The 27,029-nt window shown below is 43.0% G+C and overlaps 3 protein-coding genes across 12 annotated transcripts in view; 1 reads left to right on the top strand and 2 right to left on the bottom strand.

The window, feature by feature from the left end:
- Shot (dystonin-like protein short stop) overlaps positions 1-16,226 on the bottom strand; it is a 101,649-nt gene extending 85,423 nt beyond the window's left edge. For 5 of the 8 annotated variants that reach the window (XM_077413153.1, XM_077413155.1, XM_077413159.1 and 2 more), the window contains exons 1-2: positions 15,699-16,226; positions 10,784-11,155 (exon numbers count right to left, since the gene is read on the bottom strand). In XM_077413153.1, coding sequence (XP_077269279.1) covers positions 10,784-10,949 — 166 coding nt within the window. In that variant the 5' untranslated portion in view covers positions 10,950-11,155; positions 15,699-16,226. The remainder of the gene's footprint in view (positions 1-10,783; positions 11,156-15,698) is intronic. The other 3 variants (XM_077413176.1, XM_077413175.1, XM_077413174.1) reach the window with 3 other exon arrangements.
- LOC143901150 (venom serine protease 34) lies at positions 1,241-25,923 on the top strand. 2 transcript variants are annotated; one of them, XM_077413185.1, is made up of 9 exons: positions 1,241-3,356; positions 3,573-4,703; positions 23,574-23,791; positions 24,166-24,387; positions 24,491-24,689; positions 24,982-25,182; positions 25,313-25,464; positions 25,541-25,697; positions 25,777-25,923. In XM_077413185.1, the coding sequence occupies exons 2-9, from the start codon at positions 4,676-4,678 to the stop codon at positions 25,800-25,802; spliced, it is 1,203 nt and encodes a 400-aa protein (XP_077269311.1). In that variant the 5' UTR covers positions 1,241-3,356; positions 3,573-4,675; the 3' UTR covers positions 25,803-25,923. The 2 variants fall into 2 exon arrangements, with proteins under 2 accessions (XP_077269311.1, XP_077269310.1); XM_077413184.1 differs by having other exon boundaries at positions 1,241-4,703.
- On the bottom strand, positions 19,399-22,884 carry LOC143901148 (centrosomal protein of 89 kDa). 2 transcript variants are annotated; one of them, XM_077413179.1, is made up of 6 exons: positions 21,950-22,884; positions 21,581-21,834; positions 20,885-21,492; positions 20,333-20,820; positions 19,998-20,250; positions 19,399-19,916 (listed from the first exon to the last, which is right to left on the bottom strand). In XM_077413179.1, exons 1-6 carry the CDS (start codon positions 22,066-22,068, stop codon positions 19,647-19,649), a joined length of 1,992 nt encoding a protein of 663 aa, XP_077269305.1. In that variant the 5' UTR covers positions 22,069-22,884; the 3' UTR covers positions 19,399-19,646. The 2 variants fall into 2 exon arrangements, with proteins under 2 accessions (XP_077269305.1, XP_077269306.1); XM_077413180.1 differs by having other exon boundaries at positions 21,581-21,839; positions 21,950-22,882.
- Positions 25,924-27,029: the final 1,106 nt, after the last annotated feature.

The following is a 27,029-nucleotide window of genomic DNA, read 5'->3' as shown; positions in this document are numbered from 1 at the left end:
CTCGAGACATTAATGAGGAAGTATGAGATTTGTCGATGAGTAATTCCACTACAAAAGAGGAATAATAATGATAGCGCAGAAAACAGTTTTTATATACATATATAGCTTCAAACGAATTTAAACAGTCCCTCTTCACAAATTGACACGAATAAAAAAAATCGGTCTTTGATTTTAAATAAAAGATATATTGATCGATCAAGTATTGATCTTAGCAGCGCAAAACAAGCTATTTACGTCTTCGATTGATATTACGTACTCTCGAAACTCATTATATAATTTCCACGGTTGAGTACCGTAGAGAATAATTTAGATTCAAGAATCACGATTATTTATGTACTCTGTGATCTTTGTCGAGTTTTGCCGAGCGAATTAACGGCGGGTTAACTGCACTAGGCAGCGCCAATTCGAGTAAAAGTTTCGCGATCCAACCAAATTAAGAAGTCGCGCACGGAGAAGCCGGCGCGTGAGTAAAACGCGTTCATATGTGCTCCCGTGCACGTCTCCGCCTCGACCAGTTTTGTCATGCGGCTTGTCGACTCGCGCTTGCTCCTCGCTCTCGGTGTCTATTACATAATCGTCGCGTTCGATAAAAACGACTTTCTTCTTATCCCACAACTGGGACTGTCTGTCTCTCTTGGCGCGCGCGCGACGTCCGCGGGAAAACCGTTCAAACGGCACGACGTATCTTCTGAACCGTCGACGAGAAGAACGAGCTCGTTAGCGATGAAATTTTATGTATTTCCGACGATGACTGAGTATTTCTCTAACGTTATCTTGGAGACCGGCGTGTTTGCGCAGCTTATTAAATATAATAGGCAAATTACCCGTGTTTTTATCTCGCGCGATATCTGCCATCTTGTATTTATCCGGCTCAGGCGTATCGATAATGACAGATAAACACGCAACGCTTAACCGGTAGGCGCCGATGTGACGCCATTGTCGATCCTTCAGTAGTAAAAAATTTACGTTTACTTATATACACCTTTAAAGTAGTATTAAAATTTCTGACGGCGTTGCGATCGATTCTTTTGAAAATTTTAGGAAAGTCCAGTTACATAGGTGAATTAATTAATTAATTAAACTTATGCGCGTAAACAAAGTTTCCATGGAAATAAAATATTTAAATAGTTCGAAGATAAAATGATAAAATAATATTGTATTTAAACACACATCATTTCCTTCATAGTTAAAATCTATCGTGCGATAAAATCTATGTGTCACGACATATACACATATGTACGATGTGTAAACCACGTAGCAATTTAAAAGTCTACATCACGATTCCGATGTCAATGAAACATTTCCAGGTACATCGAGCACGCGCGAGCAATAATGATAAACGAGTGGAAAAGTCGCCGTACGAGAAAAGAGGTATCGGTATCGAACATATCGATCGAGAGAGAATGAGAAAGCAGAAGGGTGGAGGGAGTGTCGGAACTGCCGTGATTACGAGGCGTATGACTCAAACAGACGCTTGGCCAATGTTGCCAAGCCGTTCGGGATATTTTTGTAATTAAATGTAGTTCGATGGCCAGTCGAATATAGTCCCGCAAATGACAAACAAAATTAACGATCAAAATTGAAATAATAACGTATCTTGATAAATATAGTTTATTTTATTTTATTTTTCGCGAAAAAAAACGTATTTGACCGCAACTGTATTTTTATTGAATAACCATGGAAAGTGGTACCTTCGTATTATTAGTGCCAGACTCCGAACCTAATCGAAGCAATACAAAAGTCGATACTGTAGTGTCACACACACACACACACAATCAATTTATCAATAGTATATGCAATAAAGAGTCTCGGATTTGATTAGATTCGCACAACTATTATAATTCGCGCGGTGCACGTCGGTTTCAGCCTTGCTTTCTCTCTCGGCGCACGAGGACGATTCTCTCACCGCGCTTGTTATGAATTAACTTTGACATAATAAATAAAGGACATGGACGATGGACATCGCGACTCGACAATTATCACGTAAACAGCTGGACATATACGTTTGGCCAAGCTTAGTCTAGGGGATCAAATATCCATGCAACAATACTTGATATATCGTTAAAAACTCGCGGTTTTCTCCGTACACGTGTCAATCGCGATCAGAATCCTCGCGCCGTTACGGAGTCGTCGCAATGACGGCATGCCTGAGATACCGTAAAACGCCCATATCGCGTTTATCGCTGCTGATAACGTGAACGTACGGTCGATTCGCTCTAAGCTCAGGAAACGTTAGCGTTTTATATCGCGTCCAGGTCGTCCGGTGAACGGCATCGCGAGGATTCTGCGTCGTCGTTATCGTCGGTTCTGGGCCGCTAGGCTGTTACGCTTGGAAAACGCGAACGAGCCAACCGCGCTGCTCGCTCGCTCTCCGCGTCGTTCGGCGCCCGCGCACAGTTCACCACTCCTCGTGTTGCGGAGAAAACGCGCGCGACACGGCGACGACCGGGCGCTTCGAAACGTGGCACTGCAGATTCTTCTCTCTCCTTCTCACGGAGCCGCATACGAACGTGTATAAGTATGTATATACCGAGCGCCGACGACGACGACGACGACGACGGCGGCGGCGGCGGCGGCGGCGGCGCGTTGACGAAGTCGCCGAGTATCCGGAGCGGAGCGGAGAGTCGCGTCGCGAGCCAGGTGTTGGAGCGACAAAGAGCGAACGGGATAAATGAAGAAAGAGATAGAGCCAGGCGCAAGGACGGAGACGGCAGCGACGAGGAGCGGACAGGGACACGCGTTGAAGTGGGAGAGAAAGAGAGAGAGAGAGAGACTCGGAGAGAGGGTACAGAGGCAGAAAGACGGAAGAATAGAGAAGAGAGGCAGAGAGAGAAAGAAAGAAGTAGAAAGAGAGAGAAAGAGAGAGAAAAGAGCGCACTGAGAATTGGAGAGGACGCGGTGTGTCGCTCCGCCGTGCAGGCCACGTCGCCTCGGAACGCAGACTGCCGACGCCTGGACAACTGCCGCCCACCCGGCGGCCGGCTCTCCCCCGAGAGAGAAAAAGAGAGAAGACAAAGAGAGAGAGAGAGAGAGATCCAAGAAACGGGGTTGCTCCCCTCTGCCTTCCTCACCGCACCGACAACCGTTCTCACCGCTCTCCCTCCAGCCGTCGACCCATCGGCTTCCCCGATCGCGATCCTGCTCGCTCGCTCCTGCGGAAGACGAAGGAGCGCGACCCGACGGAAAGGAGGGAGTGTAAAACATAGACCAAAAGAGAGGGAGAAGAGAATCAGGATGGAGGGTGAGAGAGGACGAGGAACGCACCTCCTCACACCGATATCGCGCCGTAGAGGATAGGCTACACGCCGAAGGAGCCAGTAAGGCAGGTCACGGACCGGCAGGGGTATACATACGAGGTGTGTGAGTTTACGGAAGTAGATTTTTGTTCATACGTTCCCTCGTTCCTTTCTCCGCCGGGCCGGGATATTATGTATATATCATTGTATTTTCTCGCCTGATTACACGAACGATAGCGGAGCGGATTTCAATTATAGTCTTATTAGATCGTGATTTCTTATCTTATACGTTTTTATTCGTACATTTTTGATAACGTTATCACGGCGTCAATTCAGGCGGGAAGGCTTCGTCGAACGGTATTCGTCGGGAGAGCAGTCGTATTTGTATCATAACGGGCGTCATCATTGAGGCATTCACGCCCGATTATTTGGACTCTAACGACGCTCTAGAGTTCGATCCGGAGAAGCACTCGTGATCAAGTGGAAGACACCGTAGGGCCACCACTACTATTTAGAGCACCGGCAATCTTTCAGATACCCCACCCAGAAGCGCGTACCCAGACTGGGCGAATCGAACGAGAGAGAGAGAGAGAGAGAGAGAGAGAGAGAGAGAGAGAGAGAGAGAGAGAGAGAGAGAGAGAGAGAGAAAGAGAGAGAGAGTTCTGGTCAAATCTGCCCGGTGGGGTCACGCGTTATTTCTCGCAGCCACGTAACCCTCGGCAATATGCGTGCCTAGGGATGCTTAAACTGATCAGCCAATCGTACTTTAATCCAACGCGGCATGTATAGTTATAATCGCAATATGAAAGATAAATTGCTAGCAGGAAAATTCACATACTAATCTTTCATTCCAAATTAACTCGAGGAAGGAACTTTATACTGGCTTTTATCTTAATTAATGTTATTATCGTTATTAATTAATGTAATGTAATCAAAATTCGTAAATTTAATTAGAAAATTTTGCAGTTGAAACTTGGTGAAAACACAACGTAGAGAATTGAACTTGAGTTGCACTCTCAATGTTTAAATAAGCCGACGCAATTGTAGTACTAAATAAGCTTAAGTGTCTTCGAGTCTTTGGGTTTGTCGTCACACTGTTCAGCGTTACCGACCCAATCATGGCTGTTTTTTTAATTTAACTCGCGTTTTACGTAGCTGGCAACAACTTTAACTGACATTCCTAACTGTACAACGATGGAGACCAAGATTACTCCAAACATATAAGTACCTCGCTTCACGTATAAAATCAGTCTTACGTCTTACTTCGAACGTTGATTAAATAAATCCTCGCTGCCAATATTAATTATCGAAAGGATATCTTTAGTAATTTCAAAAATTACACGGCATCTATGTAACCCATGCGTGTGCTTAAAACTTATTGAAACATAAAATATCGTGCAAGTGTTAGATACTGTAAGAGTACCGGTTATCCGAAAAGAATGAGACAGATTAAAAATATTTCACGAGGTAAGCTTGTTCCAAATTATGAAATTCTTTGTTCTGCAAGTGTTAAATATTTTGAGAGTGTGTATATCATAAACACTTAAATCTTGAAAAGATCATACATTTTCGAAGTAAATGCACTCATATCGCTTAGAGATGTGCAACGTGCAAAATCAACCGTTGCAAAATCGAGATCGACGTGCGATTCGCGGAGTACATTCGTGCGATTCGTGCGAATAATCAACATTGCGCGGCCAGCGATGACACATTGTTTTTGCACGTGTCTTATCGTATATCACGAGTAAAGCAAATCTTAAGACTCATTGTTAGAACATAGATAATCGATAAAATGTTTATTTCAAACTAAAAATGTTCCTACCTTTTCTTTTAACGCGAAATAAAATTAATATACTAAAATAATTTCTCTGAAAAAATTTATCACCGAAAGAGTTTAAAAGAGTATCAACGGCCACTACACGATAACGATATTAAGGTGTGGTAAAACGGTTGCGATATCGATGAGATGGGAGCAACGTTCGCGTGATATTCCGATATCTCTTGCTGGTAAGGTAGATCCATCCCTGCTGTTAATTAACAACTGCATTACAGGAATTATAATGTAAATGAAACATAACGTGTGATTTATACGTTTGTTACGATCTCTTTTCCGAGTTAACGGAAGAAGAATAATCGCAAATAGAATCTCACGTCTATAAAAGTCAAACTAACTGGCCTGATCTCTGTCTAACCTTTTTATAACGGTATTTAGAACGAAATTTTTCACTGGTCTAAATGCAACCTTATATTATTATAATTATGCCACATTTATGCCTTAAATGTATCAAATTAAACTAAGCGAAGATTATTTTTCTATTTGTCTACATAAAAGCGACTTCTAGTGCAATGTTCAACAAAGTTAAACTTCTCAAATGTAAAACTATTTCAAAATAATTCTCTCCTTTAAAAACGGTTCAGTAGAAAACATCGCACGTAGAAACATATTACACGAGTTGTTATATAAGATTAATTACAACATATGTGTCAATAAGCAAGTCGGGATGAGCACCCCGGTATCATCAGGTATATGGCGGTTACATGCATGGTATATTTACATAACAACTGACACCACAGGGGAACATGTGCAGACTCAACTCGAACACGAGCGGCGTTCTAAAGTACCATTTGCATTTCGAAAGTATACACAGACGTTAAAGTGTTATAAAAGTGTTCGAAGATGTTCCAAGATATTTGATATTAATAATATTCAATTCTCTAAATTTAAAATTTTCCGAAGAAACGTTCTGTGCCTAAAGATTAGATGACAAGATGACGATATAAAAATGTGGTAATATTTAAAAGCTTTAAAAAAATTTGTTAATGTTAAAAATTCTAAAAAAAAAAAAAAAAACACTCTTCCTCGGAAATATTATTATGCAAGATTGCTTTAGAGCGCTAAAAGCTCTCGTACGAGGCAATGAACCTAGTTTGCATCAACTTGTTACTTACATTTTTCCGCTTACGCGCCTACACGTTGCGGCTCGCAACGCGACGTTATGCGACGGACGTGTCGCGAAATATTCTAACGGTGTGCTGCGAATTGTGCGGTAGTTAGTGCCAGGTAAGGTGGTGGTTCGGCTATTACTTTTGCTCTTTGCTTTTGGGTAGAAATGAAAAAGGACGGGAAATATTGCCAGGATATTTCGCGGAGTGCGGCGCGCTCTTTTAGGATCTCCCACGCGAATTATGGAGTTAAACGTGAAAAGTCGCGCGGACTCGAGTGGGTGATCATTGTGTCCACGGGTTAAATTTACATTAAGTCCCCGCGAGCGTTAAAAGCGCACCGACGAACGCGAATGCTCACGAACGCCTCGCGCGTAAGTTTAGTCTGCATGCCCCGATGAAGTCTGCGCGTCTAAACAGCTACGTTCTACGTTTACGCGTTGACACATGGGCGCACATGTGATTTTATGTGGGGATACTTGAAGAGTAATTCGGGATGATTTCGCTGTTCCTTAACTCGATAAAGGTCACAATTACAATATAAAACCTACTAATGTAATTAGTAGCTTTTATTGTAATTAAATAAGCTACTTTATAAGTAACAAAATTATTGAAAAGCGCCTTTCTCCAAAGAACTTTCACGTCGCGAAACTCAAAATGGCCTCTCACAGGGAAAATCGTCCAGCTGGCAATAATTAAAAGTGGAGAGCGCATCGCCAAGCACAGACTCTAGGCAGAGAAGCGAACGAAGAGGCGGCTGAGCTGATGGCGTATAGTCGGGCATCGAACCGTGACCCGAGCACCTGTTGCCGCCTCCACGGTCGTGGCTCAATGTGAACTGACCTAACTTGTCCCTACTTCCTATAGTCCGTAAGAGATAGAACGATTCGACCAGCCTAACCAGTAGACAAAAACGATGCCACTGTCGACGGCTTGAGAAACTAATCGTTGAAAACTTGGCGAACCTAGCCATACACTAATATTACGAGACGGGCCTAACAGTTAATAGATACTTCAAAAATATTTAAATAAGAGTCTTTGTGCAGAATTTTCCAATCAATTTTGTGATATTTTAAATAAAAAATAAATACAATTTAAAGAAAATATTTCAGGTAATATTCGATAGACTGATTAAATTTTTATAGCATATTTAAATAACTAAGGTAAGTCTTTCAAATAACAATGCAATAATGCAGTCACAAAGTAAAATACTAAGCTTTGTATTTGAATGTATTTGATTAAATAAATGTTATCTTCTTCGATTTGATAAAACTTCTCAATTAAATTGATAAATTACGTCAGAACATTCTCAATAAAAATTTTCTAGTGTCTATGACTATCAACGCAGATTAGCTTTAACCTCGGTTCAACTTCCTTCTTACCTCTTTTCCTTGTTCTATAAGAATTAAAAAAAGATTAAAAGCAAGTTAAACCAAAATTAAAGTTAATCTATATCATTGGTAGAAATGGGCAAAGATCTTCGAACTATGACAGTTTTCGATCAGGAAGAAATTGATAGATGATATACGGCGCTATGACTAGACATATTATGATTCAATTACGCAACAATGGACAGGTAGTTCCTGCATCACATCATCGTCACACAAATAGACGGCCACGAAACGTGCTACTGCGAAACACGCGCTGATCACCTTATGACTAATAGCGCATAACAAACTTAAATTGCCACGGGCCATTAATACCTAACGAATAGATGCGTATGCGATACATAGAAACTTAATGCATCTTGCGCTAGCTACTGATTTTACGCTGCAGTTACATGCGTGTCTCGTAAATTAAATTGTATATGTATACAATCGCGGTTAGAAATCTATAACATGTCAGTTGTAAAGAGAATCTATCGCATAAAGAAGTACTCCTCTTTACTATGTTAATTCTTTCTCATTCACTTTATCGCGGGTTATTCATTCCTGACGTAAAAATATCTAACTTTGTACATCCGAGCCCTTCGAATAATGAAGACTATTGACACCCACGCAACATCTCACGCATGCCCGAGACTGCCCGAGACGGATAATAATCAGAGGAGGTCGAAAGTCGCGATGCGCGAAGCACCGGAGAAAAGACGTCTGTAAAAAAAATTATCGCCGTAAGGCGATCTCTGACGCGAAACTCGATATTTACAGAACGCTCTCGAGTTTCTGCTCTCATTGCTACCCCTCGTTGAAAACTGTGTATAACGATGTAGCGAAATACGGAAATGCGATTGTAATTGTCCTAGAATTTCACGATATTCCATATTTTATGATAAAAAATGGTTCGTCGTACCATTATCTTTAACTACACACCAGCGCGCACAATTCGGAATCTACGTCTTCATTATTCGAGGATACAACAAGGCAATGTTCTTGTCAAGAATTATCGAGTGACAAAAAATCGAAAGACAGCACCGCACGTGTTACATAATATTGCCTTATTGTCAAGAGATGTAGCAAATTTCACGTGTTTTTGAAAAAATTTTAATTTATCGCGTTTGGCGATGTGTCTATAAAGATCGTTAATCGTTAGTCTCGCAAATTAAGACGGCCAGCAGACAGCCGACGTTATCGTATTAATTTTGAAAGGTAACGCCCCCAGAACCTTTGTGCACCGGCCGATCACCATGGGCTTCTGTTAGAATAACGGACTATTAACACACGCTTCATCCATTACCCATTATTTTTGACGTGACCCTAATTATCTCCGGAATAAACGGAGTCGTCAGAAAACTAATCACACAATTGAATTCGGTATACGGAGTGCTCGCATGTTACCGCATATTCGCGAGGGGTCGACGCGATCTCCATCAATCAGGGACAATAAATACAACAGCAAAATAGACAAAGTAATAACGACCGCCGAAAAATTAGCGTATGTGAAGTTGGCCCCTCATTTTTTAAAAAAGATTAAAGCTCCAGATAAACTTTTGGAAACATTTCTGCCGTTTAAAAACTTATCTTTTTTTACAAATTTTGAAACTGAGGCACCAACTTTACACAATCATATAAATATAATTCCGACATAAATATATCATTTTTTTAATTATCATCGATAATATTATATCAATTATTATTATCCACATTATGTGCATAATATCCCATCGTACAGAATATATTAAAAATCTAGACGCGGTAAATGCCACTCGAATAGTCAACTGCGTCAGAAGGGAGTGCACTTTTATCTAGTTAAGCTTTTATCAGCTGTCCGTCTCTTCGAGCAGTAAATGACGAAGATTCGATGAACGATAACGTTAGGCTCTGACAACGACTACATGATACGGTATATGGTGACTACGAGATACGTTGTCTATACGTACAAAGAGATCGTAAAGTTCGTGGGAGAGGAATTTGCATGCGAACGATACGGCCAGTGATCGGGCGTCAACGTCCCCGGTATATCAGATTACGCGTCAAAGTGCACGATGAATTTAGAATAGGCGCTAATTAAATTATTTCGTAACAAAAATGAATCTTAAAAGGATTCATTTATGATGAGTCAGTCACCAATATCGTAAAAAAAATGAATTAGTAATAATACAATAATAGGACATTATTTATATAATTTATCGTTTGTGATATTTCGAAGCTTCACGGTTCAACGGTCAATGATTTCCGAAGTTGTTTCTCTCTCCGCGTTCACATTTTCGAATCGCAATAACATTAACAATTCAACATCTCGTCAGACCGGATAAGCCACGTGGATTCGACGTCGGTCGAGCCGAAACACACTCGCGGATGTTTGTACGATATACATTGAACGTAAGTTGACGATCCGTTTTGTCGCCCGGGAGCAAAATGAAAATACACGTTTCTGAACAACGCTTTGCGCTGTGCGGACTGTGCTGCATCGAGAAGAGCTTAGGCGGCGACCGTGCACTTGCTAATGCGCCGCTATATTTATCGGCGAAATGTAAATAACCACCGGCTGAAATAGCCGCGTGTCAACGTTGTTAACATTTCTGAACCCTATGCGAAAGCTCGTCGCGATGAGAACGCGAGCGGATTAAGATGAATCAGCGACATCGGGGCAGCAGCATCTCTTAAATCTCGCAGACTCACCGCGCGCATTTGCGCCGCATGAATGCACGAATGCGAGGCTGGTCATCAGTTGGTCGAGAGGCGAGTCGAGCAGCAAGTTACGGCAAAGGTACTCAGCTTACCTGGGCAATTTTTCGAATATGCTAGCTAAAGAATCGCCGTTACCGCTTTTATACCGGCGACCTAACACGAGATCGGGGTCTTTATTTTCAAACAAACTAAGTAAATCGCGGAATTGTTTTGACGAAAGCAGACGTCTCTGTAATATTCAAGTTCCTTCAATCTTACGCTCAACTGGCATCAAACGTAAATCATAATCCACGAAGTAATGAATCGTAAACAGACCGAACAATGAAATCCGCTACGATTTCGCGCGTACAGATTTTACGTGCGAATCTCTAACGTCTCTGTTGTATCTTTCCCGTCGGGGATACACACGTTAGAATACCGCGGAGCGCTTGGATACCCCGGAATATCCCCACGAGTCATCCACCGTAGGCATGCAATTAAGGTACGAGCGGCGGTCGATGTACGACCGAGTGTACGACGCGTTGTTGCGGTACTCACCAGCGATTCGCAGCACGGCCCGGTCGGCAGGATCGAGCTGCAGGATGCTCAGGGGCTTGTCCTTCGCCCATTCCTTGAGGCTGCCGTCCAGCTCGAACTCCATGATCCCCGCAGCCCAAGCCGTCCGATTGCCTCTCTTACACCATGCTCGGGTGCCGCGCCGCATGCGTCTTCGCCGCTTACGTTACGGCGCGTCGTCGCACCGATGGCAATGTCCTTACGCGCCGCTACCAGCACCACGCTGCGTCAACAACAATTCGCGGCCATTTCCCGACGTTGTTTACATCACTGGCGGCGACACTGGCGAAACACCAAACGCCACACCGGCACCGGTCCATCCGACACACGTGCGTACCGACGCACGTGCGTCCACTGCGGAAAACGGAACACTCATCAGATCTCAGATCACCCTGTTATCCCCCCTCTCTTTCTCTCTCTCCCCTTCGCTCCTTCTCCCGTCTTCGCGCCCGCGCGGATTGCGTTTGTTTCCGAAACGTGCCGCGAATGCCGCGATTGCGAGCGAAACAAGGCACATATTACGGAACTTGTCGGAATGGATTCCGATCGGAATTGTTTAATTGTTTCCTATATAGATTTCTATTTTGTTTTCTAGACGAAATGGAATTATTTCGATCGGCATAGTAAGTGCCCAATGAGAAAAAAAAATGGAGCTGCGATAGCATCGCTCATCGGCCCCGAAATGCGGCACGGAATGACATTATTTCGCTGCTAGCGCTTGTTTCGTTCCATTAGAGGCTCTAGTTCGCCGCGGGGGGGTGGGGGGGAGGGAAAGTGGTTGAATCCACGAGGGTCGCGAGGGCACGAATTGTTTATCACGCGAGCGATACATGGCTTATTGAGACCGCTGTAACACGGGACACGGGGGCGTCCGCAATGCCGCGCGGTTTCCGAGAACTCTAGCTACCTAGGGGACGAATTGAAAATAATACTGGCTATCTTGAGATCTCGCCACGCTGACGACCTTGACGAACGAACAGCGACACGCGTGCGGATGAGTAAAATAATATTCAACCTATCTTGTTACGTTTGTGAAATAAATCGTTATTTCGCAAACCTTTCAAACAAATAAATCCATCTTAATTTTTCCCGTAAACCGCAAAACTCGTTTTTCCTCTATCCCGACTTATTGTGTCATCACGCCTGTCGGAGCACGTAGATCGTAGCGATCACGAATTCACAAATTACTTTCCCCGCGTATCACGCACATGGTATTTCTCCGATACAAACCGTTATGAAAACACTAGCTATTCGTTTGTCGTTAGCTGATCTTATCCGTGCATCGACCCGACCCGGGATCTTTATACAAATGTAGCCGAACCTATCTATCCGACTTCTATTCGCGTTACCAAGCATCGAGCTTCCGGAATTCGCTGCTCGCGGCACGCACACAGGTATCTACCGTTAGATTATTATACTCCGAACAAAGAGAAGACTGGTATCGGACAACGCGGTTAACGCGCGACGGAACAAAAGCCCTCCCCCCACCCCTCCGTGATTTTAAATTGTATCAAACGCGGCATTAACGAGGGGGCCGCTATTAAGGTGCACTCGTCCACGAGAAAATCGCGATGAATGGAATGAGAGACGCAGAGCGCGCGCACGATGAAACCGTAATTAAGAAGCGGAACACACAGAGCGGCAGCGCGCCAACCTCTCCGGGCTCTCCTCTCTCGTTCCCTTTTTCTCTCTTTCTCTCCACAACCGCTTTCGACGACGCGGCGCGGATATCCGTTCCACTTGCGAGCTTCGATTCGCGCGAAATAAAACGCAGGTTCGGACGTAAATCGGTAGCGAGCCCGATTCGCAAACGAGGCGAAACGCGAAATGTCGCGCGGTGGATAAGATTATTTTCGCGCGAAAACCGCGGTCGCGGCCGGTATAATCCGGTTAAAAAGAAATCGACTCACGCGCGCGTTCGGGTAAAAGCCCGACAATAAATTCACGAGATAGATTGCACCGGGAGATTCGCGCTTCCTTCGCGCCGCGCAATTAACGCCGCTTCCGGTTGAAACGTAACGAAAAGGCTGCCGCAAGAGTCGCGGCAACGAGCGCGCGCGCGCGCGCGATGACGGTTTACTTACAATAGTAAACTTTACTCAGAGAACGGAGTCTCGGGATCTGGTTTTACGAGCGAGCCATTAAACAGCTCTCACGAGGGTGCTACACGGTTATAACCGGTCGCCGACGAAAGCTCACATCTGCCGCGTGACTGTTAACGCTTTGTCGAAACCGACGACGGCGATAGGTATATGCGCGAGATAGAGAAGTTGGGCACCTCGTGTTTCAGAATGGTTGTACGGTTTCTTAACGTTAAATTCTAGCGCTCGTATTCTCATCGCGTACTTAAACGGTACGCAAACAGAATTGTTTAGCCTTAAATTGCGACAAGGCCAAGGAGAGATGTACATATACCGGTCTACTTGCAATTCCCGCTTACATTCGGTACCAGAAAATTCGGCGCAATTTTATGTCTCGCTTCAAGAATGAAATATAACGAACGGGATTTCAATCGAAAGCTATACGAATTTTTTATTCACACAGGAAATAATTTCTCTAATATGTTTTTTCTCATTTCATACTCTCTTATTCTGTATCTAATACAGAATGTAGATGTATCTAATGATCGTCAACAGATAAGCATTCATATATGCCTCGTGAAATGAGTGAATGTGAAATGAGAAAAAATATGTTAGAGAAATGGCTTTTGTAAAGCGTAAAAATACGTAGCCTTGAATCGTCTCTATAGTTTCTCTGTATACGATACATTGGATATATCTAACGTGAAACTATTATTGATTGTTATTTGGATTTAGGGGAACTGTGCCTATTATCGCCCTTGTTCCTAATTTCACACTACGATATTGAGTCTGTTACGCGTTGTATTCCGTCGGTGGGCAGTAAAAACTGTTGAACGACGCTACTTTCGACGTTCTTTTGTTTTACTTTAGTCCGAACTATAATATAAGCATAGCGTTTGCAGAGCACGGTTCGAACGAGGTTTTGTAATTTTTCAGACAGTGTCTTGCGTTATTAATACGACAAAAAAAGGTATGAAAACACATTCATATCATTGAGATCACATTACGACAATCCTAGAATAAAATGATAGAGTTACTTACATTTTTATAGGATTTTTTAAATCGAAATTTTAGTTTTATAAAATAAGACGCGATATATTAGGCACCGTTCCCCTGTTATCGCGAAAAGAAGTCGGAGCGAATAAATTTCAATTTAATATATATATATATAAATGTATATTTCTACAAATAAATTAGCATATTTACGATGTGTATTCATTCTAGAAGAGAAATATCTTCCTTCGTCAACCGTTCTAAAATAAAGCCGCATGAATTCGCCACGATGAGTTTCGGAGACACGCATCTGCCGTTTTCCTCGGGAAAATGAAAATACACACACACACACACACAGTAAGAGTTTAAATACATTATTAAACGCGCCGCTCATCGATCGGTTGACGAGCGCCACTCTCATTCGCCTCCGAGCACCGCCGATTTTTTTCTTTCGGAAAGTCCTATTTGCCCGAAACGTATAGGTCAAATTATGTAGGTCGAGGGTTGCGGCGGCGATAAATTTCGACGCAAGGCCGAAAAGAGCGCGAAACCTCAACCGTAAACCGGTATCGATCCCGAAACTTTTCGAGATCGCGTGGTATTTCGAAAACACGACGCGATGATTACACGTATACATACGCGATCGGCGCCCGGCTTTAATGAGAAATCCGACACGACGAGACGATTTCGACGGGCCGCGCGCGCGCGAATTATCGACACGTCCTACCTCTCTATTTTCGATCTCCTCTCGTCCGCGTTTATCACCGCGCTATCACGTTACACTTCCCACACATTCAAGGTCCGTCGATTGCGTAAATTGAATATCGCACCGCGGCTGCTTGCCTGGCCCCGCGCTTACATTAGTCAAACCGCAGCCTACTTTTTCCCGGCGCGAACTTAAAACGTGAAGCACGAAAACCAACAAATAGAGAGTGCACCGCTACGCGGTCGCTCGCGCAACGTCTGCGTTCTCGCAACGAACGCGAAATAAAGCGGGATTAGTCATATTCGTCCTTATCAACGTCCTAAATCTCTGCCCCTCCGTCACGCGGATTTTAAATGGTGCAACATTAATACAATTAAAAACAAGAGAGAGAGAGAGAGAGCGCGAAAGGGGTAAGGAATGAGGAAAATATCGATCGAAATGTAGAGACTTTCCATAGTCGATCTTCCTCATTGACTCTCGAAGGAACTCTCTCTGCCGCACTTTCTTTCTCACTCACTTCCGCACTTTCGCGAGGATATAACCGCGATTACGCGCGAGTATACGCGTCGGGAGCGTGCGCAACACACGGGTCTCCGCGATTGAGACGAGACGAGACGAGGAAATCGAGGAATCGCGATCGCGAAAACGGGTTCGCGGAATTCGGGGAGATAGAACGGGTTACGCTTGTCGCGTGCCGTCGGCGACGCAATCGAGACACACCACGTCGTGGCGCCGCGTACGCCGCACCGCCGCGGTTTCGTCAGTCGGCTAACCTAGCCGCACGCCAAGTGTAACGAGGATTCTACTTACTAACTTACTTCCGGCGTTCTCGCGAAGCGGAGCGCCGTTCCCCTCCCGCGCCTCCCCGCCGACGCTCGGAGCGTTGCGTTAACTGCAGGCGGTACTGGCGGTAGAGCCACGCGACGGCGACGATTTACGCGTGCCACGCGCAAAGGGAAAGAGAGAGCGAGAGAGAAAGACGCGTCAACGGACGCTCGAGAGAGAGAGAGAGAGAGAGAGAGAGAGAGAGAGAGAGAGAGAGAGAGAGAGAGAGAGAGAAAGAGAGGGAGAGAGCGCGAGCGTAGGGCAGAAAAAGGGGAGAGAAAGAGGGGCTTACGCTGAAAATAATCCGTCGCACCTCCCGCGCGACGTCCTCGCCTCCTGGTGGTGGTGGTGCGCCGCTTCCTCACGGCGGCATCGTCCGCGAGCGACGACCGGCCGTGAATGGGACGAATGGGAATCCGAGAGTCGCCGGCGGTCGTCCCTCCTCTCGTTCGGACGGGGGAAAAACGAGCGAAAATCGATTGTTTCCCGCCGTCGGTCGGCGGCGCAACGGGTGAACGCGGGTAAGCCCCTCGCACAGCGGGCGACGACGCGACTTCGCCTTCGCGCTCCTCGTCCGCTCGGCCCGGCGAGCGGCGCGTCCGTTCGGTCCCACCCGGGATAACGCGCTCGGACGCGCGCGGCGGTCGCGGGTCGCCACGGAACGGGAACGGCACAGTCGCACGACGCACAGGTCGCACACTCGTCGTCACACCACCGTCTTACTCGCGAGCGCGGCGCGCGCGCGCTCCGCGCATTATCGCCTTATCGCGCGCCACGAATTTCGCGTCGCGAACGCCCGACCCGGACACGGACGAATGTGACGGCGACGACGGCGTGACGGACGACGCGCCTAGCAGACGACATTTTGCCTGAGCGCGCGAGCCCGACCGAGGCCGCGCCGGAAACGGCCGAGCGGCGAACACGTTGAGGGGCGGCCCACCAACGTGCCGCGAACATTCAATTTCGAATCGTCCGCCGTGCGGATGTTTCGATCGATACTTCAGAGCCCCACCTTGGACGAGCCGCGATTCGCGTCGAACTTCAGACACCTCGGGAGCCTGTTCATGAATATACGTTGTATTTTAACGAGCGTATTTTTATTTGATATGTTTCGTTCTGTGTGTGTTTATCCGCGCGTTTCTGTCTATTCTATCTTATTTATATTTTATTCTAGTCTATAAATAACACGACGATATGTCAATTAAGAGATGCCATTTTACGGTTAGGATCTTAAGTAGTTTAATAATATTATTCGTGTCTTGTAAAACTCGTATTTTGTATTCTGTACTTTTTGCATTATGGCAGATCCCGCGTGGTCTTGTTCTCTAAGTAATATGACAAGAAATAAACTGGAATTGCCACGCACTTAAATCCACTTGCGATAAATTTACTTCAACAAGCGACACGAGTTTCTTATCTCTTTCATTGCAATGTCGAAAACTCGCCTCGGGGTCTCGCCCTCTGCAGAAATCGCGGCACGCTCGTTGAAACGCTCCTCTCGCGGTACTCCTTCGCTTCAAGTTCAAGTCGGTCACGCATACATTGCGCGAGAACTAGTTTTTGGAATTAATATGCGCGTCGCGCGTAACCGGCATGCGACGTAACCGGCGCGGCGATTAGCTTTAACGCCTTTAACTATAGGCGCTCGCATTTTTGCACAGCCTCTCGCTCGCGCTCTCGTGACGTCACGAGTCTACACGGTAGCGTTAAAGCAAATCCCTGTTGGCCGAAGTGCCGAAGTATATACGGCGAAGTCCTTCGAGCCGCGCGATGGAAGATTAGGCGATCTTTCATTAAGGCCTCCATCTCCTTTAGACAACCGCTCTTAATTTTCTGATAAATATCTTATCGCGAATACGATTCCAGGAGAATGTAATTTCGGTAACACAATTTTCCTTGCAGAGAGAGAGAGAGAGAGAGAGAGAGAGAGAGAGAGCCCGAACAGTAGAACTCGATTTTCAAGACAGAGAACACTGTCTATTCTTAATGATTCTCATATATGAGATTCTTTATCCTCATCTGAGAGATTTAAATAATGAAGATGATTAATTGGAATTCTGCGTATTATAATTATGGCTCCTAGCTGTTTTGCACATCAGTGCTGGTCTACAACCTTGCTTTAAAGGGTATTTAAGCTCTAAGCCGTAAGAAATTGACCAATCACAATGGAATGTGAGGAGAATACTCGATTGTGATTGGTCAATTTCTTACGGCTTAGAGCTTAAATGCCGTTTAAAGCAAGGTTGTAGACTAGCACTTACACTCTGTTAAATATTAGATGAAATTTGAATCAATATTTTGAGTCAAATAACATTTTGTTATTTATAACTATACTACGAGTGTCGAAATTTAGTATTTTATCACAAAACAGTATTATTTTAACTTCATTAGTTCAGTTAAATTAATATTGTTTTTAATTAACGATATATTGAGTAGGAGCAGTGGCGACTTATAGCAACGGTTAAAATTGACTCAAATTGATTATCATTTGACACTACGAATTTTATAGTGTACAATTACGACGCGCAAAACGTGCGAAATCAAAGTGGCGATTTCAGGCGCCTATAGTTACCGCTGTACATAAATTTATGACGGATGCGCGTATAGTTAGTTACAGAAAATGGCAATATACGTATACGATATGATGATGATTGAGCGATGATTGATTTACGACGCGATAAGGCGCGAGAGATGCGCGAGGATTTCGATTGATTCCGAGCACGCAGAGGCTGAGGCCGCCGACTATAGCGAAATTGTACGTTCGAGGTTTCTACCTGGATTTTATGTTCTCATAAAACTCACAGTGACATCATGATGACGTTTTGTCGTGACTTTATTTCATCTTTATTTATCATTTTCAACTTTATTCGTCATTTAACTTAAATGCGCAGCTTTGCACCTTATATTATACAACGCGACTTTTCAATGCTCCGCGAGCTAACTCTCCCTTGTGAAGTCCAAACTGAAAACACGCGGGAGCACATATAAAGGGCCTTCTCTGCTCCTTCTTTCCCTCCTGAATGGGCCTAGAAGATCATTATTTTTTAAAAAAGATATTTTGAATTCTACGAAAAATTGCGCATTTTTGAACATGTCCAGATAAGTTTCGAGTGATGAATAACGTCGTGATGACGCCATCATGATGTCATGAGTTTATGTTCTACCTGTGAGATGTTGGTGCACGACACGGCGATCTTCATCGCACGTCGTAAACGACGTAAACGGTATCGCCGAGAATCTCGACGACCATCAAGACTTTACCGTCTCGCGCGCAAAATAATCGATATGAGTAAAAAAAAAAGAGTAGGATCTTTTGATATTAACGTTTCGCTACGAAACTGATAAATATAACTGCGAAGATGCCCGTGTAATCTTTTCAATCTGGTCTTATAGAAACGACCTGACAGCAAAAGGTACAACAAAGAATCAAGCGTTATAATATCTGAAGTGTTTTCTCGATGTATGCCCGTATCGTCAGCAATATCGGAGTAAAAGCCAATGTTTTTATAGATTATCTGCACTCGAGAAAAACGTCCGGCAATTAGCAAAGAGCCGTTCAGCGAACGCAAGGTGCGATACGTACGCGATTACAAGCGCACTTACGCGCCTTGCATGTTAATATTAATGGAACGTGAGATCACACACTCCTATAAGTGGGGACGTGTCAATTTTTCATGCCGCGCGGGGCCGCAGGTTCCCCGACGTTAATTCCACTGTCACACCAACGGCAACCTTCAAAACCTTTTGCCGGTTGATGTCACCATTAAATAAAGCCGGTGATACTATCGACAAATCTGCCGTTTCCTCCGCGTACTGAATGAGCGCGTTCGGGTATATTAGACACGAGAAACGTGTCATTGTCATGCGGAATACATTATCTCGACGATCCGGCCGGGCCGGTCGGAACCGGCACCGTTTTTCAATTCGTGACGTAAACCGATATCTTGCTACATGCTCGATCTGGATGAGGAGGCAATAAGAAAATGGCGTAATTACCGTTTACGTAATCATCTATATAATAAATTACAAAGGTCGCGCTCGATACATAACGCTACATGTATATTGTACAATGACTAGCTTCCGTTTACAGCCGACGAAGCGTTTCCTAAGATGAATCAGTGTTAGACCGTGTAAATTGTATAACGTTGTGCTTTTTTTTATCGCGTCTTTTGTACGACGTTAGGGACGGAATTAAATTTATTTTACACCTCCATCGCAGATTTTACATTTCTAAGCTTAACTAAACGTGCTGAACCTTCGCGCTTTTCTGCGGCCCTTTAACTTTCTTGCTGTCCGCAGCGGTGACCTTCCAAACGAGCTCCAGGTTCTCGCGAGTCGCGCTAATCTCTTTCCGCAGTCGTCCGATCGTTTCCTCTTTTTGCTTCAGCAGATGCTTGAAGCGTTGCAGTTCTCGGTGGTATTCGTCTTTCATCCGGTGCACTCCACGCTGCTGCACTTTCATATTTTTCTCTGCCAGCGCTAATTGTTGCTTGGCCCCTTCGTGTACGACCTAATAATAACGTGACCATATTTTATTTGAAGATCGATAAGAAATGACGTATCTAGTACGAATCTTTTCTTTGTTATGCACCTTTAATTGTTCCTTTAGGTGGCCTACTCGTTGAGTAATAGTATCACCAAGAAAATGAATACTTGCATTTTCATTTTCTGTTTCATGTAAAAGTGCGACTAACTTATCCCGTTCGGCGGCTATCCTTTCATATTCGCTGAATAACTCTTCGCAATATAGCGTAGTCTTTCTTAACTGCTTCTTAAAAGAATCCCGGGATATTTGCATGGAATGTGCAATTTTTTGAAAATGCTCCAGTTTTCGCTGTATTCGTCTAGAAAAAGAAAAACAACGGAATAAATCATTTAAATCACAATTATAGTTCACAATGTGTAACGCATTAATACGAGACTCACTTGAAACGCTTCTCGAAGTTTTTATTCAATGTTTTCAACTGATTTCTTTCTATCGTAACTACATCCAGTTGCGTTTTATTTTGGCCGTAGGATTCTTCCAACTCTTTAATGCGAGTAGATAGTTTTTCCTTCTCGGTTTCATATTGACGCTTCAATTTATCAAACAATTCTCTACATTCTTCAACGGCAGCATTATGAACATGAACAGGCATTGTTTTTGTATTATCGTTTTGCAGCTTTTCGTATTCCTTATGAAGAACATCGTATTTCCCTTGAAGATTACTTAATTCAGTCTTGGAAGCAAGATACTCTTCGTGAAGTCTGTTATTGTCAAATGACATTGCCTTCACTTTCTGTTCGTACAACGAATGGATCTCGCGTATCTTTTGCTTTTGGTGAGCAGTCTGCCTCGCGTAACACTCGTTCAATTCCTTGAGCAAGTCGGCGTCCTCCGATATCGTCTTGATTTCATCCGCGTACCTGGTACACTGGAAAACTTTTACTACAATAATTTGTAAGGTGCACAATAATCTTCTTTTATAAATAGAATACCTTTGACTTCAATTTCTCCATTTCGCTCTGCATACATTCGTTCTCCACGACAACTTCTTTGCACCTAGCACTAAAATTCGCGATGTCCTCCTCATATTTATTCACGAGCTCTTGTTTCTCCGACAGGCTCTCCTGATATGCGTCTAAAAGTGGACCTAGCGCATGGGTATTCACCGAACCCCATGACTCCGATACCGTTTTGATATCGTCTGCTGGTCTCTTAAAATCTAATACATCGTTAACATTTTTAGATAGGACACTTTGTCCGGATTCTTTCAATTTATCTTGATATCTCTCGAGCTCTGCATTCAAACGATATATCACGTGCTTAAGAAGCACCACATCTTCGTTCAGCTGAACGTTTTCAGCTTTGCATCTTTGGTTAAACGTCAGAAGATTGGAATTGGTTTTCTCCACTTTCTGCAAAGCTTCCGTAAATTTCTTGTGATGCGCGTGCAACTGACGGTATTCCGTTTCGCGTTCTGCCAAAAGAGCATTTACTTTCTCATATTCCTGTTGCAGGTTGTCGTGATTTTTTAACAATTTGTGGTATTTGTCGCAAATTCTTGACATTAAGGAATCCTTTTCTTTTAATTCAGCAACAGTCTCTGAAATTTTACGGAATACTTTCTCGACTGCTTTTTAGCAAAGAATATTATTTATATATCATAAAGTATATTATTAGCGAGAACTTACCAGGGTTTACGTTGGAACTTTCCAGTTTCATCGTCAATATCCGGTTCTCTTCGACTAATCTGTCAATTTTCTTTTGAACGCTGTGCTTGCTACCTTTTTTAGGCAGCCCAACACCATTGCCATTTCCATTTTTATCCGTCAACTCCTCGAATTCACCATTGACTCTCGAGTGACGTCTTCTATGAAACCGCCTGTAACGTAGTGGCTTATGCACCGGCTCCAGTTCATTTTCCACGACCGAGATCCTACGACTGCTGCGCTGCGATTACAATAAAATCGAATGTAAGAAAACAAAGACTGCCATGCCATTACATCAGAAACCTCTCCACGAAGAGGCGTGGGAACATTTTAGACATTTGCACGACCTACCTTTTCTTTGGTATGCCTGTCGACACTGCCGTCGCGATTTGGCATTGCCCGCGGCCGCTCCGAAGGCACACACGTGGCAGAAGACGGCTGAAGGGAATCTTACAAAGCCATCTGCACATGCGAGTCTGACGTTGCCGGCGTAAACACGTGACGCGTCGAATTGCACCGACTCAAAGCGGGCTTTAGGAAGCTCACGGTTTGTTTGTGTTTTGATCACAGCCATGACTTCGACCGCCATGGCAACCAGCGACACGACGGCCGACGACCGACGGCTGCTGCCGCCAGCCACATTTAGGTGCCAGGCCCAGCAAGTTGGAGTTGGACGTCGGTAAACGCGAGCACCGCGACGGTCTTCTGCTCCTACCTAGATAACGCCGAACGCGTCGTGAGAGTGAGAGCTCGAACGGTGGTTTCCATCTTGCGGTTAGATCATGGCAACAAATCCGAGTTTCTTCGAGCGGCTGGCTTGGCCAGCGTCGGCGTGGCCCAAGGCCCAAGCCGACGGGAACGAGCGTCGCGCGAATCAATGAAAGCCCGCGGCACACATATGTGCGCGCGTATGCATATTTCCATTCAAGTTCATTCAACGTGGGGCCTGCTGAAAGCGCGTCGGTGGACGCGGGGAGACGAGAGGAGAGAATTGCCATTTATAATAAAATTGCTCCAACTATCCTAACACATATGTTCAATTTATTCTTGCACAAACTTACATGCATGCAGCTTGTCAACCGCGCGGCCGCAGCGGCGGATTTCGTAACTTTGCAAAATCGTACGCAATATATGCGTATATATACAAAACAGTAATAATAATTATGGCGATCGAGCACAGACTGCTCTATTTCGCTTAAAATACGAAGATATCGTTTGTAATATTTTATTTTGCCGAACGCGTTGATTATTTTCGATATACATTTGGATTTTTTTATGTTTACAAGGTTTTCACGGAAATTCAAAATTCAAATAATCGATGAGTAATCAGTATTCTATTGACTTACTTACTGACTTCGGCAGAAAGCTTAACTCATTTATGTAGCATGTCTTTATACATTTTCTTGGACTCGCGATATACGTATATGATAACAACCGCAATGCGGTTCTCCATAAACGACTGCCTATTTCTGTTAGTTAACCGTATAATGCTATTTCATTACATGACGATTCGGTAGCAAATCTGATTTCGATTGCCAAGGAGACATATGTCTACCTCCCACAAATGAAGAGGACAGCAAAATAGAAAGATCTCGTTTTAGAGGAAAATATGTCCTGGTTGCGTAATATGGCATGCACTGGCGGCAACCGGCGCGGCGTTGCACAATCATTTATTCTTGAAATACTCTTAAGTACCTGGCCGCAGCCGGCTTTTAATTATCACTGTAATTTCCGAGATAATTTCAGAGTAGTGCGAATACTCTTTAGTACCGTCTACGTTTCAGGCGAAAGTAAAAACACTGTCTAAAAAATGTTATTTCACGCAATGTATAAAATCTTTATGCATGATAAGAAACTGAATTTAATAACAATTAATTAAAAAATGATATTTTTATATTACACAATGCATCTTTTTTTTCTTATTGTATAATATGATATGCACAGCTGTCGGTAACCAAAACTGTTCTTTTTATAGTTGGATTGCTCGCGCTGAAGCTGTCGTTCTGTTTTATAACGTCAAACGGCTTGTTTCAACAAAGCTGTAACTATTCTCAGCGTTTAAAACCCGGTGATATCTATTACGTGTACAATCAGGATTATCCCGACGCTTCTAACGGTCGACAACATTGCAAGTGGTTTGCGGAAAGTGATTATCGCGTTAGATTAACGTGTAATGTTTTCGACATACCGTGGGTAAGATTTGCGTTTTATGATCAAACGTGAACAGAATCGAACATGATTAATGAATGACATTTTTTGGCCTAGTTGGCCCGATTCGTATTCGTGAAAGGAATAATTTAATTTTCGCGAGCTTCGAAACGTTGAAGCAACATTATGGCCGCGTTCAGCAGATACATCTGTTGAGTTCGTCTTATCAACACTCTGCGTTGATTGGTTGGTTCCAAAAGTAAGAGCCACGCACGTTCGACTGCTACTCAGCGGCTTGGTCTGCTGAACGCGCCCATTAAAACTAATTATTAATTAGGTTAGGATAGGTTAATTAATATTAAAAATAAATTACAAAGTTTTTACGTCGATATTTTATACAATATTATTTCTTTTCGCAGAATTTTAGATGCGCCTTAGATAAACTGACTGTGTACGTGAACGAGTCCGTGTCTCATTCTTTTTGCGGCAACGAGACATTTAGCGTAGAATCGACGGGAGAATTCATGAGCATTGAATTATCAACCTCGTTCTGGTCGTCGGGAGTTAAGTTCCTGTGCGAACTGCAAGCGATCGACGATGACATAGAGAATGATAATTGCAGATGCGGATGGAAAAAGCCGGTAAGTGCTAAAATTAAAATGTAAAAGATTCCATGTGTACACACGCCGCGTGTGTAGAAACTTCTATGAGTTTTTCATTTCTGATTTTAATTATTCGTCGCAGACAAAGATAGTGGGAGGTATGGAAACTGGCGTGAACGAATATCCCATGATGGCTGGTCTCGTCGATCCTTTTCAAAACGATGTATATTGCGGAGCGACTATTATATCTGAAAGACACGTAATAACTGCCGCACATTGTTTGACAGACAGAGAGACAAATAATGTTGGTGTACTTGTGGGAGATCACGATCTCAGCACGGGTAAAAATTTGTTTCTTTATATAAAAGAAACTTTGAAGATTTTTTCAAGAGCAATTTTTTCAAAGAAAATAGCTTCGTTCTATGCTTATCAATTTTTATTATTACTTTAACATTTAAGCGAAGTATAAATTGTAAAATATTAACACAGATATGCCTGTGCAGATCTTGACTGTATAGACATTCCGACCGATTTTCATCTCTTGAAAATTCATGTATTCGGTAAAAAACAAAATATTTCATGTACTTTTTCGGTGCTTTAATTATAGTAAGTGAAATTTTCTAAACATTCCAGGTGCAGATACAAATGCCTCGCGCCTCTACACCGTTTCCAGATTTTACGTGCATCCTTTTTATAACGACGCATCCTTAGAAAATGACATAGCTATAGTAATGTTGAATTCTGATATAAGTTTCAGCGAAGAAGTCGGGCCGGTTTGCCTTCCGTTTCAACATCGGTCCGATTCCTTCGCAGGAAGTTACGTGGATTTATTGGGTAAGGAAATATTATCGCAGTAGCAATTATTGTCTAGCGTTAAATAATTTAACACTATGAGTTTTCGCGTAAGTTGCGCAAATAGCAGATTTTTATGTGCCGATTGGATTATTTGATTTGATCGAAACAGGTTGGGGAACGACACAATGGACAGGAATGAAGTCTAAAACTTTACAGAAAGTCACGGTAACCGTGATTACGTATCGAGAGTGTCGTCGACAGTATCCGAATGTTTCGTACAGTCAATTGTGCACTTATGCAGAAGGAAAAGACGCGTGTCAGGTAGCGTAAAAAATATTACCGCAGTTATCGCGGAAAAAGAACGCATTCATATTCGTGTCTACAACTTTTGTTACAGTTCGACAGCGGTGGCCCCGATCTTTGGCAGAATCCTACGACGAAGCGAGAGGTTCTCGTGGGTGTCATTAGTTCTGGTATCGGTTGCGCCAGTGATAAACCAGGAATCAATACGCGTGTCGGCACATACATAGATTGGATCTTAGCTGTAACGCCGGGTAAGTGTATGACGTGTGCAACGCGTCGTCTCATTGAGAGCATATTTATCCCACGACATTTATTTATATCTTCTTACAGGCACCGATTACTGCAAACCTGAATAAGAAGCGTATAAATAGAAATATATAAGGATTTATTTAAAATTTATATTATCTTAGATATCATTCTAATTTACTGTGTTTTTTGTATGGGATAATATACGTGATAATATACTTTTATAGATTATTTTTTTTAATTTAATTATTTAATTTTCATGTAAAACTTCGGAATTATACCAATAATAATAATTATAAATACAGTGCTTTTGGCTCAGATAATATTTGACATACACAATATTAATTTACTAAAATGTATATTCTTGATTTATCTTCAATATTGTACATCAAAATACACTTCATCTGTATTAATCAAAATACTAAAATCAATATCAATTTGAATTACATAATAATGAAATAATTAAGGACTCGCAAAATTGTAATAAAAATATAAAAGAAATTGGCAATAAGATCTTTTGACATTACGCACTAATAACCGCGTCGACTCTCTTTTATTGCCAATTTCTTTTATATTCTTGAATTACATAGTTAATAATTAATAACAGGCAGCAGATGCGTGCCATCCGCGATCAAATATTTATTACAATACATTTTGACATGTGCGCGTACATCAGTATACCAGTATATACGATGTTCCAAAATAATTGGATTTGCTTAGTCATTGGGAAGAATTACGGAACGTAAATTGCGTACGACAGTTCAAATACATCATTATTTCGCCCGAGATACTTGTGCACGCTTACGAGAACTTTGATTGTCCTTAATAGGGATTTCCATGGTGTAGAAGGATCAACATTGACGACTCGTAAACAATGTCTCATTATTAATAAATTCCTGAATGAGGATGTGACGTGAAACCGTCTATGGGAGGGAATGGTCTATGGTAAGCGTCCACTTACACCGACCAATGTAGTATCACATTAGCTTACTTGCCATGGCGCAGTATGTACCAAAGATTTATATCATGCTCTTACTGCGAGAGGTAAAATATACAGAAATAAAATATACAATATGATTAAAAAATACAATAGTCTGATAAAAGTACAGACTGCAAGAAACGGTCGACTGGCGAAGAATTTTTTGCTATAGAAATCAATTCGTATATAAATTGCTATGTTGTTTTATTTTACTTACTTATCTGTCAAAATGTAAACATTTATATTTTTCACATATTCAAAAATATTATCGTATATCGAGTGTTCTCGCGGAGCAAATCGTTTATTGATAATACGCGTATTGATAATAATAGTTTCGTGATCGTGGCATTTATTAAAC

The sequence above is a fragment of the Temnothorax americanus genome, unplaced genomic scaffold (assembly GCF_048541705.1).
Source record: "Temnothorax americanus isolate GAGA-0224 unplaced genomic scaffold, ASM4854170v1 Scaffold32, whole genome shotgun sequence".
NCBI classification, from domain to species: Eukaryota; Metazoa; Arthropoda; class Insecta; order Hymenoptera; family Formicidae; genus Temnothorax; species Temnothorax americanus.
The sequence above is the reverse complement of the archived record's forward strand: the minus strand, read 5'-3'. Positions and strand labels throughout refer to the sequence as shown.

What these genes read in the sequence shown, in the direction of transcription:
- LOC143901150 (XM_077413185.1), top strand. Translation starts at nt 4,676, where the DNA reads ATGAGACAGATTAAAAATATTTCACGAG. An exon ending in AGATCACGATCTCAGCACGG is followed by an intron (nt 24,690 to 24,981) that starts GTAAAAATTTGT and finishes TAAACATTCCAG; the next exon opens with GTGCAGATACAAATGCCTCG. An exon ending in AAGGAAAAGACGCGTGTCAG is followed by an intron (nt 25,465 to 25,540) that starts GTAGCGTAAAAA and finishes CTTTTGTTACAG; the next exon opens with TTCGACAGCGGTGGCCCCGA.
- LOC143901148 (XM_077413179.1), bottom strand. Translation starts at nt 22,068, where the DNA reads ATGTGCAGATGGCTTTGTAAGATTCCCTTCAGCCGTCTTCTGCCACGT. An exon ending in AAGTTCCAACGTAAACCCTG is followed by an intron (nt 21,493 to 21,580) that starts GTAAGTTCTCGC and finishes GTAAAATTTCAG; the next exon opens with AGACTGTTGCTGAATTAAAA. An exon ending in TGGAGAAATTGAAGTCAAAG is followed by an intron (nt 20,821 to 20,884) that starts GTATTCTATTTA and finishes AAAGTTTTCCAG; the next exon opens with TGTACCAGGTACGCGGATGA.